Source organism: Phoxinus phoxinus (assembly GCF_949152265.1).
Source record: "Phoxinus phoxinus genome assembly, chromosome: 8".
Lineage (NCBI taxonomy): Eukaryota > Metazoa > Chordata > Actinopteri > Cypriniformes > Leuciscidae > Phoxinus > Phoxinus phoxinus.
Window position 1 is genome coordinate 5,352,197 of NC_136883.1, and position 17,701 is coordinate 5,369,897.

General features: G+C 39.3%; 1 protein-coding gene across 13 annotated transcripts in view; it reads right to left on the reverse strand.

Moving 5' to 3' along the window:
• large2 (LARGE xylosyl- and glucuronyltransferase 2) overlaps positions 1 to 17,701 on the reverse strand; it is a 116,652-nt gene that overhangs the window by 7,389 nt on the left and 91,562 nt on the right. For 10 of the 13 annotated variants that reach the window (XM_079621509.1, XM_079621510.1, XM_079621515.1 and 7 more), the window contains 6 exons: positions 6,388 to 6,576; positions 3,972 to 4,261; positions 3,457 to 3,539; positions 2,620 to 2,743; positions 1,204 to 1,375; positions 1,023 to 1,127 (listed from right to left, as the gene is read on the reverse strand). In XM_079621509.1, the coding sequence (XP_079477635.1) occupies positions 1,023 to 1,127; positions 1,204 to 1,375; positions 2,620 to 2,743; positions 3,457 to 3,539; positions 3,972 to 4,261; positions 6,388 to 6,487 (874 nt within the window). In that variant the 5' untranslated portion in view covers positions 6,488 to 6,576. The remainder of the gene's footprint in view (positions 1 to 1,022; positions 1,128 to 1,203; positions 1,376 to 2,619; positions 2,744 to 3,456; positions 3,540 to 3,971; positions 4,262 to 6,387; positions 6,577 to 17,701) is intronic. The other 3 variants (XM_079621506.1, XM_079621505.1, XM_079621504.1) reach the window with 1 other exon arrangement.

Below are 17,701 nucleotides of genomic sequence, written 5' to 3' on the forward strand. Positions count from 1 at the left end.
GTAATTCATTAATTAAATATTATATATATACACTACCACTACCAGTCAAAAGTTTGAAAAAAAGTCTCTTCTGCTCCCCAAGCAATAACAGGTAGTCATTTATTTGATTAAAAAAATACATTAAAACAGTAATATTGTGAAATGTTATTACAATTTGAAATAACGGTTTACTATTTTAATATATGTAAAAATTACATTTATTCCTGTGATGCAAAGATGAATTTTTAGCATCATTACTCCAGTCTTCAGTGTCACATGATCCTTCAGAAATCATTCTAATAGGCTGATTTGCTGCTCAAGAAACGTATCTTATTATTATGTTGAATGTTGTGCTACTTCATTGGAAAGTTCATGAGAGAGTTAAAAGTAAAATATCCAGCATAAAATTGGTGAGAAAAAGTTACAAAAGTTTTTTATTTCCAAATAAATACTGTTCTTCTGATCTTTCAATTCATCAAATAATTCAGAAAACATTTAATAACTGTTTCAACAAAAACATTAAGCAGCAAAAACTGTTCTCAAGATTAATAATAATAAGAAACGTTATTTACAACTGAGCACCAATATGAATTAATAATTGAGCAGTGAATCAACATATTACGGTGATTTCTGAAGGATCATGTGACATTGAAGACTGGAGTAACGATGCTGAAAATTCAGCTTTTCAAAGAAATAAATGATATTTTAAAATAGAAAAACAGTTATTTTAAATAAATTGTAATAATATTTCACCTCATAATATGTGTTTTGGAGGAGGCGTGGCTTTGGAGACGTTCTGAAAGGCAGGGTGGGATCTTATGCTCTCAAAGCTAGCTTGCTATTGCTAGCCTCTCTGAAATTGCCTACCCTACCTTTAACCTATTTTCCCCTTTAATTGTTTCATTTATTAGACTCGCATATCAAACTAATTTGAGTTTGTAAAGTAATTCCACTGTCAATAACCAGTCACTAAGACAGAAAACATTTATGCTGTTTGGAACACAGTGAAGGTTGAAGAGCGGAGTTGAGATGGAAGCTGGTACCTGTGTTAAACCCCCGTCCGAGGGCTGGCCAGGGTTTGTGATTTTTCCACAGATTACCGAGGTACCAATCACTCTGATTCTCCACCAGACCAATCACCTGTTTCTCTGCAATCACAACATCAGGGTTAAATTTCACTGTCCCGATGCTTGACAGGACTCGTGAAGGAAAGTGACTGATTACCGGTGAACTTCCGGAAGATGGCCCACAGCTCGGCGATATCAGTGGCGAAGGTGATGTCTGTATCGAGGACGATGACCTTAGAAAGGTTGGATGGCAGAGCTTTGGTGAGAGTGAGCTTCATCAGGCCATAAATTCCTGAATAGTGTTTGTTTGGTATCCACGACACCTCTGACTATTCATAGAGAGAGAGAAAGAGAGAGAGACATCTGTGAGAAACTAGCAAAAAAAACTATTTTTTTTATCGGCATTGCTTTTAGAAGTATTTTTCTCATTCATTCTTTACCTAAAGAATTCAGAACCTTCTTTACAAAAAAACTTCAATAAAATCAACCAGCTCTATCTCAACCCTGCATGTGTTCGCTGTCACCTACTAGAGCTCATTGTCTGCTCCATGTTTTCCTCTGAACTGCATTCTGCGGTTATAGCATCATCTGCACTCATGGAAATAACCCTCTACAGTTCTTATTGTGCGCTTCATCTTTTCAGCATACATCCTTAATGACCTGAGCTCAGGTTTAATAATAATCTGCCGGAGAGGGGTTGATTGAAAAAGACTAGATTTCCTGCAGCTTAGCTTTCATATACTCAGGAGAGCAAAGAGGTCTCTATGCGCAGCAGAGACACAGGATGTAAAATCCGCGTGATTAGAGACGGCTCCGAGCCAAACAGCTGACAATCAGAGGTGAACTCAGTCCGGGAGGAGAACGAGAGCACAAAACAGGACAAGAAAGACTGTGTTTGTGTTATTGTGCATACGAGTGTGTGTATCCATTCATGTGAGTGTCCTTGAGTGTGCAGTGTAATGTAAACTAGAATGCGCTCTCCTAGAATATGTGCGCGCACATGTGTGTGAAGAGGAGGCGAGCTCTTTGATTGTCACTTCGCTCTTTCAGCGCACCGTGCGCTGCATAAAAAAAAAAAAAATCACAAACAGACAGTGAATAATTCAACGCCACAGCAAAGGCAGCACTTGCATGCCAAGTCGTGGAAAAAAAAGAGTCACACTGTCAGTTTAAATATATGAACAGAAATGAATAATTCTATGCTTTCGACTCCCTCTGGAGCGTGCAAGAGTTCTCAGAGAGAGAAAGCTCTTGAGATCGCTGGAGTGTAAACAACAAGCTCAATGTTTCCACTATCACAGACATGCCGTACTGTCCCAAGGGGACCTTTGCCCCCTCATTACAATCCATAAGCACATGAGACACGTATTTCATTCCAGTTGTTTGTGCCTGAATGAGCTCAGGGAGGATTGCGATCGGCATCATTCTTCAGACTTGTGATTGCCGCCCGCTTCGTTTCAAAACTATCGCTACTTATGACCTCCAATTAAGTCTCCCATTAAGTCATTATCTCTGGGTCAAAGGGCAAGGGTGGTTAATGGCAGGGGTGTCATGGGAGCATTATGATACTTACTTTGAGTTCATCAGCGTCGTAGAAGCTGACTTGTACGGACGGTACCATCCATGACTGGAACAGAGTGCTGAGGATCTGATTGGCCACTGTGTCTGTGATGAAATGAAAGTGCAGTGGGTTTCTCCTGAAAAGGGAGATGTTGACATGTTAGGTTTTATCTGTATGCATAAGGTAACATCTATATTTTAGGTGCTGTAAATGTCACCATTTTTGAGGTTTTCACCATTTTTGATGATATTTTGTCTGGTTTCACTACTTTATTTTGAATGATCGGAAAACACTTTATTTCGATGGTCACTTTTGAACATTCTGTTGACTAGAAGTAACTTTGAAACTGCATGTCAACTAACTCTCATTAGTGTATTAGTAGACGGATCTGCTTAATATCTGATAACTCTTTATTGTGAATGTCCTCCAACAGACATTCAACTGTCTATAAGTGACTTTGCAACTACATTGCAACTTATTCTAACCCTAACCCTACCAGTCTACTAATACTCTACTAACACTCTAATGAGAATTAGTAGACATGTTGTACATTACTTATAGTCCACAGAATGTGTTAAAGAGACCATCAAAAAACCGAGTGATCCTGTGGTGTGACAATATATGTACTTTACAGACAAAATATGTGGCAATATGTGTACTTCACAGTATTTATGACTTAAACAGTGAAACTGAAATTTTATTTCAGGCCAACTGATTACATGTTAAATAAAATCGACAGGAGAATAGCTAAATCCAGTTGTTGTTCTTTAATACTGCATATGCACAACATAGCTCTATTACAACACAATATAGCATCATATTGCTATTTATGTACTATTAATTTCTTACCTGTGGAACAGGATGGATTTGACCAGAGTGACCACGTCCCGACTGGCGTTGTGACCCGCACACACACATGCCACGTGAATCAGCTGTGCGTGGAGAGAAGAGCCAACGTTTCAGATTGGATTGGAGAATTTCAGCTTTGTTAAGGTATTCTTGAGATTCATTATGTGGTCTGTGTAGACTTTAAACAGCTTCTAATATACTGAGGCCCCTCCAGACAGAATCTGGACACATATGCCACACTATAAATAGCAATAAATAGAAAATATGATGATGCCAGAACTAACTTTACTTTTTTTTTTCATCCTTTTTTTCTAGTTTTAACCAATTGGTGTTGAGGTAATATTTCATTACCATATTTCAACTTATCAAAACCTGCTTTTGTCTGTGAACGCTTTTTTTTTCCACTTGGAAATTCCTTTGTTTACATTGTTTAAGTGTCAAAATACTTTTTTGGGGCCGCCCGTATGTTCCTTTATTTATTCTCACATCTGACAGGATCTAATATGCCATCTAACCTCACACTTCTCCGCGGTGGGCGAGCGAGAACACTCGCTGTGATTGGCCCGTTCCTCTGCTGTGTTCTCCACGTCCTCTGGACCGGTGTCTGCCGATGCCACCCACTGCTGGTTGCCATAGTTACCCTCGGCAGGCTGGGCAGCCAGGCCCTGTGATTGGCTCAGCTGGAGTCGGATCTGCCGGTTCTCTTCCTCCACCTCTCGAACCCGCGATGCCAGGACATCCCGTTCCAGCAGCCGTGCTTCTGTAGATTCCACCAAGCATGCGGAGAGGAGCAGGGAACGCCCGTCTGATACGGCACAACAGATTTCATTTCATTCGAGTGATCTTGACAGATTACACCCCAGAGATGGATGGATGAGAGGTAAGGAAATAGGAAGCTTGAGGTGAATTTGCAGAGAGACAATATACGTGAATGTCATTCAGATTTAAGACAGACTCCAAGAGTATCTCAATCTACACATTGCTCTCTGCTGGAATGATTAAAGTAGCAGAAAATTGGATGTGATCAGGGAGAACAAAGTAACAGGCATTGAATTTATCAGAACAATTTGATGGATTTTCTTGCATTGCGCTCATCTATAAGCGAGTGCAGATCACTCATCCCTGTTAACCAGAGTTGGGTCTTACTTAGTGTAACCATGTCATCTTTCATCCATTAGCATTCACATTCATCTCAGGCATTTGGGCACAGAAAACCTGGACGTATGTGATATGAAATCTGCATTTTGCTTATGGGCCCTCAGTTCTGCCACCATGTTGTTTTGAGCCAATCACCTGAGACGTAAATGGTATGTGATTAATGACTCTAGAGCCGCAGGAAAGTGATTGGCTGACAACACCACAATAACACACACAGTCGCTTCACCACCATCAGCTGTGATGTCAAAAGGCAGCAGGCGGAGAAAAGTCCATTTCATGCTTTTATGAGCACTTCAAAAACCACAGTATATAATCTATCATTATAAGGTTATAATATGAAACCCTCTTATTAAAATAACGTACTATTTCAAAAACATGGAAAATGGCAGGAAGTGAACTCTGGAAGTAAATAAATCCTTTTTAAAATGTCAATCCTGTTACAAAGATTTTGTTTAGTACGCAGTTGATAATTGAAAAGGATTATATATATACATTTTTGAAATCTTAATGTAAATTTCAGCTTACAAAAAGCACCATGAGGTGCAGCAGTTCTCAGCCTTTTGACTCGAATGCCCCCCAACACAATATTTGACATACTATTGATATCTATCAAAAGAATGCACCACGATTTGTTTTGTGATTCCAGAAGTTTTAACCAACGCAGAACCGAGGAGCTTCTGCTTGCAAAAAGAGAAGGTGACTGAGCTCGTAATAAAACCAGAATCAACAGTGGCTTTTTGGAGATTGCGAGAACTGAGGGATTTGAAATGTTGTAAAAGCCACGCGGAGATGGCTCGAGAATATCACGAATATAGAGCCGAAGCACAACCAAAAACAATGTTCTTCCTCAAAATAAACGCAGTTTTGTTTTTTAACCACTAGAGAACCAAAAGTTACATAGTTTACGCATTTAAATAACAGAAATATTAACTTAAATCACAGGGAGTACTTGAAGTCAATATTTTAGGTCCCTGTTATAGCATAAGGATACCACTTTTGAATGAAAATAAACCTTTAAATGAAAATGTGTTTTCTTAATATATTTCATTAGTGCTTATTGTACCACTTTGAAAAGTACCACTTTTGTACAGGCCATGTTTTATTGTGAATACAGTCACAGCTGAAGGGGTTTCAGGCACTCATACTTTGCCGCTTAAATATTAATTCAACTTGATATGGAACAATTCAGTGCAATTTATTAACACTTCAAGGCATTCTTCAAAAGAATGTTTCAAATCTTGCTTTCCAATGCGCTCGTTTCAAAGAATGACCCACAAAATGGTGCAGAAATACATCTCTGGCGGGTTTTTTTCAAAGGAACTGACAAGTCTTCTCAAACTCTTTCAGTCTTATGAATACTGATGATCAAGTTTTGATAATCTCAATGTGCACCGCATAAGCCACTGTGTGCATACGTGGAACCTTTCTCATGGTTGCAGATAGAGATAGATATGTTCACATGCCAGATCGAGAGCAAGAGAATGAGCTTTTATAATGATTAGCTTTCTAAGATCTGGCTGCAGATCAGTTCTGTTATCAGCACTCCGCAGTGTTATTGTGCGTCTCTGAGGATGACAGACCCATCAGATGAGGATTTTAGCACACAGGCCGAGATAAGACTGACTGACAGTCTCAACACCCAAGTCAACCCAGCTTAAAGGGGAAAACTCTTTGTCGATCCAGCCTTTACATCAGAAAACAGAAAATGGCCATCATAGAGATCGTTTCCTTCCAGAAATCGGAAGATCTGATGATAAGTGCCTTGATACTCACTTTCCGAGTTCCCCACGAGCAGGTAAAGCCAGGTGAACAGAATGACGAAACTCAGAGACACCACCAGCAACTTCAGCTTCCCTCGGCAGGGGCAGAGCATCCTGGGATTGTGGAGGACTGGGCAGGGGAGTGGATGGAGCGATCAGGTTGGGCTTACTCTCACACTGGTCTCCTGCAGCATCCTTTCTTCTGGAGGAGAGAGAGAAAGAGAGAGGTCATTTGTTAGTAATGCACAGGCCCATGACAGAATCTGACCTGACGATCATAGAGCTCTACACATCCACTGCCTCTTGCATGTTGGTTTCTTCATTTTTAGGAGTACCATGTCCACACTACCTGACAGATATCACTGACATAGGCGTACGTGGCAGCTCTAGACTTGGGGGGGGGGGGGCAATCTGTAAGCTAAGAAAGCCTGTCAGTCATTTTGTGGTATATATTATATAAGTTCTAACAAAAAGTCCAGGTGACAGGCTTAGCTACTAGCTAGTTTAAGGATAACTCTGTACTTTATTCGGTTGCACCATTTCTTCTTAAAGGGATAGTTCAACCAAAAATGAAAATTCTGTCATCATTTACTCGCCCTCATGGCGTTCCAAACAAATAGGCGCTTGTTCATCTTTGGAAGACAAATTAAGATATTTTTAATTAAATACTATTATTATATATATTACCTTTATTATTATAAAAAGATCGTACCATATTTGAGTGCTCCATCTATGTGAGTTGATCAATGTTCATACGTGCAAAAAAGCCTGAATCAAACGTTATCAAGTGCAGTCATTCAATCCCAGAAGGCATCACAAAAAGAAGTGTACAACCAATGTTTGCTCAACGTCTAAAGAATACCCATATTGCACTGCGAGGGTCGTGCGTCGAATGAATTACCGCATCTGACCAGACACCGCATCTGGGTACAGCGTAATATCATACAGGTATAAATTCCCTTTTAATTGATAAACAAATAGTTTAGAAAGGTTTATATATGCTAGTTTCCATGACAGAGTTCAAGATAAATCTTTTCATTTTACTACTGGAGCTGCCAGTTTGATTGTTAAATGATTGTTACAGTCAAATGATTATTAATCAGCACCAAAATATGCAAAAGCAGCAGCCCATCCAGCTCACTCAGTGTCCGAATTCACTCACACGTTTTCATTCACTCATTCAAGTGGACTATTTTAATGAAATAATGTAGGGATTAGAATGAGGGTATGGGGGCGATTTGGAACACAGCATTGGATTAAACCGTTTGATTCGTATTGATTTATTTTGCAATTTTTTACGAGTTTTGAGACATTAAAACATATTCATTTGTGTTTCGAAGATGAATGAAAGTTATATGGGTGTGTGTAACCCGCTCTGTGCGGTCCTCAAACCCGGGTCTCCGGCGTGAGAGTCAGGCACTCTAACAAGGAGGCTAAAGAATAAAGAGGCTAGCGTATTACGACTTTACTCACACTGCGACTACTAGCTGGCCTCCGTTACACTTGGAACGACATGAGAGTGAGTAATATATGACAGAAGTTAAATTTCTGTGTAAACTTATCCTAACGTCCATGATACAAAGAGCTGTTGCATCGTGTCGCATGCATCTCAGCCAAAAAGTTGCCCTTGCAATGAGTATAGCCAACGGCCAATCAGCACGTACAATCATCACTTCTGCTTTTCTTCTCGTGCACTGGTTCGTTAAGCTGAACAGTCAATAAGAGTAATCTGTCTCACTGTCATCAGTCTGCCCAACGCAGATTCAACATGCTCCATCAGCTAAACAGCCACAGACGAGGTCTGACTAGTGCCGACGGCGCGGAACACGCCGGAAAAACTGAGCTGACGGATGCTCAACCACTGCCCGATGTTGACCGACAGGCTTGCAGGTCGCAAGTTCTCCGTAAAGTAATGCAGATTCTCATAATCTGATGTTCACCCTCAGTGATTCAATAGCCTTCACATGTGAGCAGATTTCAGTTTATCCAGAACAATGTTTGGTTAGCACCACAGAGTTGCAATATTTACACTTTTGTAAATTAATATATGAATGGGATGTTTGTAGTTATCTCTTCATATTACAGTAAGTGAGATGGGGGAAAGCATTTTATCATAGAAAAATAGCACACTGCACCTTTAAATGCTTGGGTTAATTAGGCCTTGAGCGACTAATAGAAGTGTAATACTTTCAGCACATTTTATTATATTCAAAAGCAATCCACAGAATTTATTCCCAAAATCAGTGCAGAAAATCTGATTATACATCACAGGAATGACTTTCATCAAAGCTTCTAAACACAAATATATATTGCATTCAGCCGCCATATAAAAGTGCCAGTGTGGCAGATATTGGTGTAATAATAAATATCGATCCAATGTTGTTTTCCCTTCTCGTTCAGCATTGTGTCCGCATTAAAAGCGTGACAGGCCTCCGGCCTAACTAAACTCCTGGCTTCTGGCAGGTCCAGACTAACTCTCTGAAAGCCTCTCTGCAAGCCACTTTACGGCACGCATTCATGTCTGTGTTCACGCCACGTGGGCTACACGACAGCCATTGTTGTTTACACCACTCTTAATTAAAGAGCGAGCCGTGGGAGGCTCTCCATCACCCCGGCAGACGCAGATTAACGACAGAAAAAAGAGAAAGAGGGAGAGGGAGCGGGAGAAAGGAGAACCGTAAGAGAGACAAAATCGTCTTTGTTTTATTATGAGCTTAATTAATCATGCTTCTGTATAATTAGACATACGCCTGTAGGAAACGAGATTGGATGCTGACAGTAAAAAACAAATAAAGAAACACACAAAGAAATAGTTTAGAAATATATATAATATAAAATATAATATAAAATGATATAGACAGACAGAACTTCTGAAATTATAACACACATTATTATACACTTATGGATTATAGTTCCCATAGTTATAATGCATTACAAGTTTATTTTTATTTTTAGCTGGCATTATGAATGTATGATAATGGCTTAGGTATACCCATATAAATTATTTTCAGACTTCATATAAAGTGTTACTAAAGGTTTTAGTTAGCAAATGTAACTCTATACTTAAAATGTAGAGTCTTTCCTCTCTAGGAAAACAGACCAAAAATAATGATGACTCACCCTGAATCAGGGATGTTAGAAAAGAGAGACATAGGAAATGTGCAGAGCAGTGTGGAGCCGGCACAGGGAAAGAGAGCCACTGCTTTGGTGAAAGTTCAGACAAAAAATACTAATTGATTTGTCAAATTATGCAAACAAAAATGTTGTTTTAGGATTCATAAAATGCTAGCAATGCAATCTTCATTACTACCGCAGAATTAAACACTAAATTAAATCCCTCTGTGTTTTTTGGAAGGATGAAATGCAGATTTGAAATGATCTGACAGAATTAATTAACCCTTTAATCAGTGATCGCTAGCGTCGAGACCGTTATTTGGATGTATAGTCAACTGCTTTTCTGTATTGCGTTACAACCCGTTTTACTGGAGTCGCACAGTGTCTAGTGAGAATGTTGGTTTATTTCTGTGTATTGTTTGCCTCTGAGCTTGTGTTGAGCTGTGTGTGGCCACCAAAATGATGTCCTTCATCACCTGACTCTGCTGACACCAGCCTTTGTTTGTTTGTCTGTCGTCTTCTATGTGTGGCACTCTTACACACTCAAGGCCATCCTGAGCTCTTCAACGCTCGTTACCAGATTACAACCACCCACACACACACACACACTTGCCAAGGCTGCAAAAAACACTCTCTCAAAACTTTAGCGATGGATGCCAAGTGTGTGCGGCTGATGGGGGGAAAAAAAGAGAGAAGCAGAAAGTGTGTGGAATGTTTTTGTGTGCTAGCACAGTACGCAAGTATACTCGTCTTGAGTCAAAGCTATCTGAATGAAGCTAAATAAGTTACATGAACTGTTTGGGTCTCTATAAAGAGAATGCAGTCCTGAAGGCAGATAGTCGGCCTTCATTAATGGGCCTTGTGAAATGTAACCTCAAGCAATTAACCCAGAGAAGAGGCAGCCGTTTCTGGAGTGCATTCTGCAGCCTTTTCAAAAGCAACAATACCGCTAAAAACTACTCTTCATTACACAGACAGAATGCACACTGACAGGGATACAAAGAGGTTAACTCGAAAAAATGTACTGACTGTCTCCTTCATTCGTAGATAAAGTATAACTCAGTCACCCACGATTGACCAATGACGCAATGTGACTCTTTTGTTCATCCATCAAATATCTCCATGGGTCAGTTACGTGACTCTTATTTTGTGTTTCCAGGTCTACTACTTTATTTAAAAAACAATTATTCATACAGACAATAAATGAGAAATCTTGCATAATCAATGTCAACTACTGAACTAAATATGGTATGATTTGAATTAGACCATAAAAAAGAAGAGTATAGTCTAATTAATAAATATGATTTCTTATTTAATTAGCTGTCATGTGATAAGAACACCATAAAACTAAAATGGCATTGCAGGGAATCATAGACCTGTCCAGAAATTAATATTCACCTTCACAAACATATTTGATAATAAAGATTAACATGTACAGTATATCCAGTAAAAGTGTAAAGACCAATTAGCTTTTTTTTTTTTTACTTGCTGGTTAGACCACATGACATTTTCAATACACTGTTATTACAGACCTGTTCAGAAATTAATATTCAGCTTCACGAATATATTTGATAATAAAGATAACATGCACAGTATATCCAGTAAAAGTGTAAAGACCAATTAGCTATTTATTTTTACTTGCTGGTTAGACCACATGACATTTTCAACACACTGTTATTACAGACCTGTCCAGAAATTAATATTCACCTTCACAAATATATTTGATAATACAGATAACATGTACAGTATATCCAGTAAAAGTGTAAAGACCAATTAGCTATTTATTTTTACTTGCTGGTTAGACCTCATGACAATCAATACATTGTTATTTTTTCCTTTTCAATGATATGTTATCAACATATGAAACCAACACCAAGACTAGAACTTTGGAACATGCAAAGGTCCTCGAGCAACAACAACAATCTAATAAAAGACAGGTAATTATGATAAAATAAATGGTAGTTAATTAGCCTGACGGCTGTTGGTTGTCAAGCAATGTGGCATCTTGGCACGGAAATATAGAATGTGCATTTACAGGTGGGCATTAATTATTTTACAGCACGTTTAATCCTGCTCATCCATCCAAGTGTCAAATTGACTTGCCTTATAAACTAGTTTTTTTTTATTTACATCAGACATCCATTTGTCATTGACTCCTATTGACAAAGGAGCACTGGGCTAAGAGAAGGTGATTCTAGTCCCACAATGCCCTGATAAAAATAGTCACATCTAAATGATCACAGGCGCACACACCAGCTAAACTCATATGGCCAATTTTTAGCTCTTTCTCATTTAATCTGCATAAAGATCATTAAGATGTGACTGGACATTTCTCTTATTGGACTCCCTTCTTCTTCTCCTCCTCTCCTGTCCGTTCAGACTTTCCAGGCCTCCTGGTGGTGGACGTCCAGCACTAAAGGTCAGCTGTTTGTACAGGTTCCCACTATGCGCCCCGTTGCAGTTAAAGCATGTCTTTCAACTGCTGCCAGCAGCCGGTGTCCTCAGAGCACCCCTCCAGATTATCACCCTCGTAAACCCGGCTGAGCTTCTCCTACTTTTCTTACTGATATTTCGTTTATCAGGAAGTATAAACTGATTCCACTTGGATGGAAGCGGTGCTTTATTCGCAAATGTTTTATGTGATATTCTAATTTTGCGGATAAGTTAATTTCGCAACTTTGGATGGAAACATAGTGACTAGTCAACTAATCAGTGGTTTCTGGTTCATCTGACCACGACCAGACCCGTTTCTTAGGTGTGTTCTTCAGTTCAAAAATGGGCAAAGCATAATGGAACAGATTGATATTTAATTCATCTTTATTTGGTAACACTTTAACCAACATTTTTGACGGTCTCCTTTAGACATTCTGATGACTATAAGTAACGTCGCACACACATTTCAACAAACTCTCATTTGAGTATTAGTAGACATCCTGTTTAATATCTGCTAACACTTTATTGGGATGGCCCCCCAACAGAAATTCTACTGACTATACCCCTATTCACACTGGATTAGCATTACCTGGTGACCTCTAGTCATTTGTAATAACTGCGGAGGTTGTCTGGGATCTTAATCCCGTGTGAATCGGCCATGTCTGTAATTTGTAAAGTAAAAATTCCCCCGCAAATGACCTGCCATATTTCACCGAACACCGAGGTCCTGGGATAACATTAGTCCCGTGCGAATCAACATCTCTGTTATCTGGCAGGGTCGTTTATAATTTTTTCCTTTTTCCATATATCCTTTTTATCCATCTTTCGTGAAGAATGGAGGCTGTGTTGGAGTGTTTTGATAGTCATTTGGGTGCTGGGTCATATCGCTATACCTACACCACAACTATACAATTTGCAGAAAAGATGAGGCTGAAAATCATCAGAAAAGCGAAAAACAAAAAGAATGATTAGATGGAGATGGATGACATGTATAGCAGCATGCGGTAAGGAACATTATTCTGTTTATGATATATCATACAGCTAGACCTATAACGACAAGACATTTCCAAGCAATAGCCTATTGACATCATATCCGGGAGATAAGTCAGTAAATTCGAGTAAAATCACAGGCTTCGGTTATCCCTTGCGAATGCTCCACGAAATTCAGATGTGGTAATTTCTAAATCACACGAGGTCCCCGGATAATACTAATCCAGTGTGAATAGGGCTTATAGGGCAAGTACTTATTCTACGAACCCTACCCCTAACAGTCTCCACTAATACTCTAATAAGAGTTTAATGAGTATCTTGTCAACCGAATGTATGAAGGGGACCATCAAAATAAAGTCAAACCCTTTTTTTCATTTTTACTTTAAAACGTTAAAGATTCATGACTTTTCCATAAAGGTGGTGTGTATTTTGTTAAAATGCTTTCTAAAATAATGTTCTCTATATTTGTTTGTGGTGCAGAAATTACACACAATTCACCTTTAAAACTCTTATTTCGAGGATTTCCATGACAATCCCAATCTAAAAGCTCAGAATGCTTTTCTTTTCTTTAAATCAACCCATCTAACTTCTCCTCTTCATGTGCAGTAGATGAAAATCCCCTGACTTGTTTAGTGAAGTGTAATGGATGTGGCACCTGTTTGGGGGACCCTGCAGGGAGAGAACGTCTCCTCTGTTTGAATTGGCACAGGTAAGCTGAAACCTGCCTTTTCCATGGCTGATCAGCGGCACATAAATCTCTCTGCTCATATCTCTCATCTGCTGCTTATTAATATTCTCCAAACAGAGCGAGTAAGGAGAAACCACAGATGACACAGCATCACCTCAGGGCTTGTCTCTATTGCTTGTGGGAGTAGAATGGCACAAATGCTTTAGAGTTGAGGTCACATTGGGTTTTAACTCTCATTTTAGTGTCTTATATTACAAAACCTGCCTATTCTTGCCCAGGCTGAAAACTAAAACGCCACCTCAGGCACATTTGTAATGCCCAGTCAATCTTTCCAAACAAGAAATGCATGCAGTTTATGCTTTTTAATAGGTCACTTTGTAGAGGATCTTAATGACACTTTTAAGAGGTGAAAGGCCTCCACCCAAATCCATTAAAATAGAGCAAAAGAGTGATAGTGAAAGTAAAAAAAAGGACACAAAGCAAGCGAGAGAGAAGGAGAGAGCCAGGTCAAGGTGCGCTATCTGGGCAGCTTTCATACGGATCTTTAGCTGAACAAGCAGCGAGCCTCACAAGCCTTCTCTACAGGGACAGGTGCCCTAGTAAAACAAGAATTACTGAGGTGGAGGGAGGTGAAATACTATACATAACACTCAGCCCCCGCTGGCTTTTATAGCCTACATACTCATCTCATCTGCAGTATAAGGCAGTACACATTAAACCAGCGAGCCCCTTTTAGTGCACTCCAGTATTGATCCAGGTGAACAAACAGTCCACACACCATCTTATCTCAACATTGCACTTATCAATCTATAGAAGTTCAATGAATGGTTAAAAGGACAGTCCTGTAACAGCGTACATACCTTTATACACCCATTTAGATGCTTATTATGTAGAAAATGCATGTACACAAAAGGTTTTTGTATAGTGTTTACAGAGCAGGGTAGGACTGCACTGTTTATAAGGTAATACTTAAAGCTGATGCATGTATTCTTACAGTATGAAGTGGAGATAGTATATGTATACGTATGTAGATATGTATAATTTCCAATTATTAACTTCTCAAATATGACTGGGCATTATCATTCTGTGACTGACAGCCGCAGTGGAGCTGGTCCCACCTGTCCTGTCCACCGACATATGACTATGTCTGTGTTTGTTGATCAGTCTGGGAGATGTGTATTAGTGGTGTCGATTTTTAACTGACTCTTCAACAGGTTATATTGTAGGTGGCGACAAGTAACCATCTTTATACTGTAAGTGAGTCATTTGAATCACTCACTCAACCAATTTGTTCAAAAACGCTGATTCATTCAGGAACGAAAAAAAAAAGACTGGTTGCATCTGAAAGCGTATACTTTCCTACTAGCCTATGTATAGTAGGCCAAAATAGTAGTATGTCTGAATTCAAAGTATTTTAAAAACAGTACCCATTTGACCTACAACTTTCAATGTGATTCCAAAGTGTGCATCCAATGGAGTATAATACAATTATGGATATATTGTAGGGTTTGGCAACATCACAGTTCAGTTGAAAAGGTAATATCAACCGTTAAGAGAATTCATATGAGAACATACTTTTTTAACGGTCACAATAAATAATTACTTATTTAAAAGATGCACCTACTCAGTACAGTAAATGATTCTGGATGCAGCCACCTTTTTTATGAGAGAGTCTTTGAATCATTCTTATGATTCATTCAAAAATACAGATTGAATCAATAAAGAAACAACTGTCATTAAACCATTCACTCAATTGATTCATTATAATTAATTCAGTAACAAAGCATCACTAATGGTACTCAATATTCTGTACATAAAAACATGCTACACTGTGAACTATCACCATTGTGCCCTTGAGCTTTACTTTACGGTAACCCCGTGTTACTGTGGGATTGTTCCTGTGTATAAAATGCTACATTAAGATAATTAATTAATCTATTCCACTCTGTCTTTGTCATGTTCATGTTCTGTCGGTGGACAGGACAGGTGGGACCAGCTCCACTGCGGCTGTCAGTCACAGAATGATAATGCCCTTAATATGGAGGAGAATCTCTGAAGACCTGGAATTACAACAGCATTGCCCTTTTAAACGAGGGACTTTGTAATGTGAATATAATCAGGGAATCAAATCAAGGGATGAGATCTCTTTGATTAAAGCACAATCACTTCAGCACTTTCTGCACACACAGTGTTTTACGGGCAGTTCTGAATTTCCAGCATCTAACCAGCTAGCTCTTCTCACAACTGAATCACAGGCACTGCCTTCTAAGATACCTTGTTCAAAGGGATTCCCAATATATATCTGCATCGTATCAGTTGTTCGGCTGACATTAGAGATTTTTTATTAGTATTGGATGGATATTGGTGGACGTTGGATATTTATTTGGTGATGCATTTAGATCATCTTTGCCATCATCTAACAGTCACTTAAAAAATAATATTTTTTTTTATAATTTAACACTGCTCAAAATGAATATCCATTTTTTATACAGTACAGGATAATGCTACTATGACAATCCCAAAATGCCTTGCAATGAGCATGATCATGATGGCAACCGGAAATAAAAAAACTGAACGCTGCAAAAGATCGATAAAAATACCTCCATACTGTGCAATATTTCACAAAACATTATTCTTATTTGATTATTGTGATGTTTGCTTAGCAACATACTAGCAATATGCTAAGTATTGGTGTTATGGCATGCACAACAATTTTTTCCCAACTGTTTATGGATTTAAACACATGATAGACAAGCGTCTTGTAGTGACCCATCTCACTATTATCTTAGCGTACTGCATTTTCCATTGCTAAGAAGGTGTGCTAAAAGTAGTAAAAAAAAAGTTAAACCATTGCATATTATTCGATTTAGTGGCACTCCAACAAGCTGTTTTTGAACACAAAGCCCCCAAAGTGAGTTGAAGCCTATGCAGAGCGTTCCTATCAAAGAGGTTTCATTTAGGTTTGAAGGCAGCTGACAGCACACTGAGAGTATGTGCAGGACCGATTATTTGCATTTATAAAATTATTCTTATTGCCACCTCTCTGTGAGAACAGATTTGTTGGATGTGGCTTAATACAACACCACAAAACAGAGACAAGCAAGCGTCTGATCATTAGCGCCCCGACTAACAACGGAAAATCTCTAGGCATGTGTGAACTTCAAAGGTTTGAGGAATGAACCGCACAGACCCAGGTTTGAAATGTCTCTTTCCATCTTTAAGCCACCAGAGAAGACCTGACAGCCATTAAGAACTTCTCTCCGGTGGCTTTGCAGCAAGGGATCGTGGGATATCACTCATAAAAACTCAGTGTGTGAGTCCGTCCCCCAGTCTGATACCCGGTGCATTAGGGGGCTAATCTTCAAAAACACTGCTCTCGCCCTCCCTTACTCAATCCCTCTCTTTCCACTTAATATCTCCTCACATGCTGCCGTTGTCCCTTTGAGGCCTGAAATCCGGCTAATCTTCCTCTCTTCCAAGCCAGGAAACCAAATCAGCTTCTATCTCTTAGCGTCTTAAAGTAAAAACACAAAGCCTCAATCATATGTTTGTGTGTGTGAGCGTAAGAGAGGGATACAGATACAGACAGAGTGATAGATGATAATGAGAAAGAGAGAGCTGCCATCTATGAGACAACCAGTACTTTAAAAAGACTTGCTTCAGTTGTGCATCGGTGTAGCAGAGCTTCTCAACCCTATCAATCCTGTGGAGCTGTTTTTAAATTATATATTTTATATTATATAATATACATATATTCATTTATGTATGATTTACACCTCTGGGATGGCAGACTGGGGTGGTGGTCCCTCTTTTTAAGAAGGGGGACCGGAGAGTGTGTTCCAACTACAGGGGGATCACACTTCTCAGCCTCCCCGGGAAAGTCTATGCTAGGGTACTGGAGAGGAGAATACGGCCGATAGTAGAACCTCGGATTCAGGAGGAACAGTGCGGTTTTCGTCCAGGCCGTGGAACACTGGACCAGCTCTATACCCTCTACAGGGTGCTGGAGGGTTCATGGGAGTTTGCCCAACCAATCCATATGTGTTTTGTGGATTTGGAGAAGGCATTCGACTGTGTCCCTCGAGGCGGCCTGTGGAGGGTG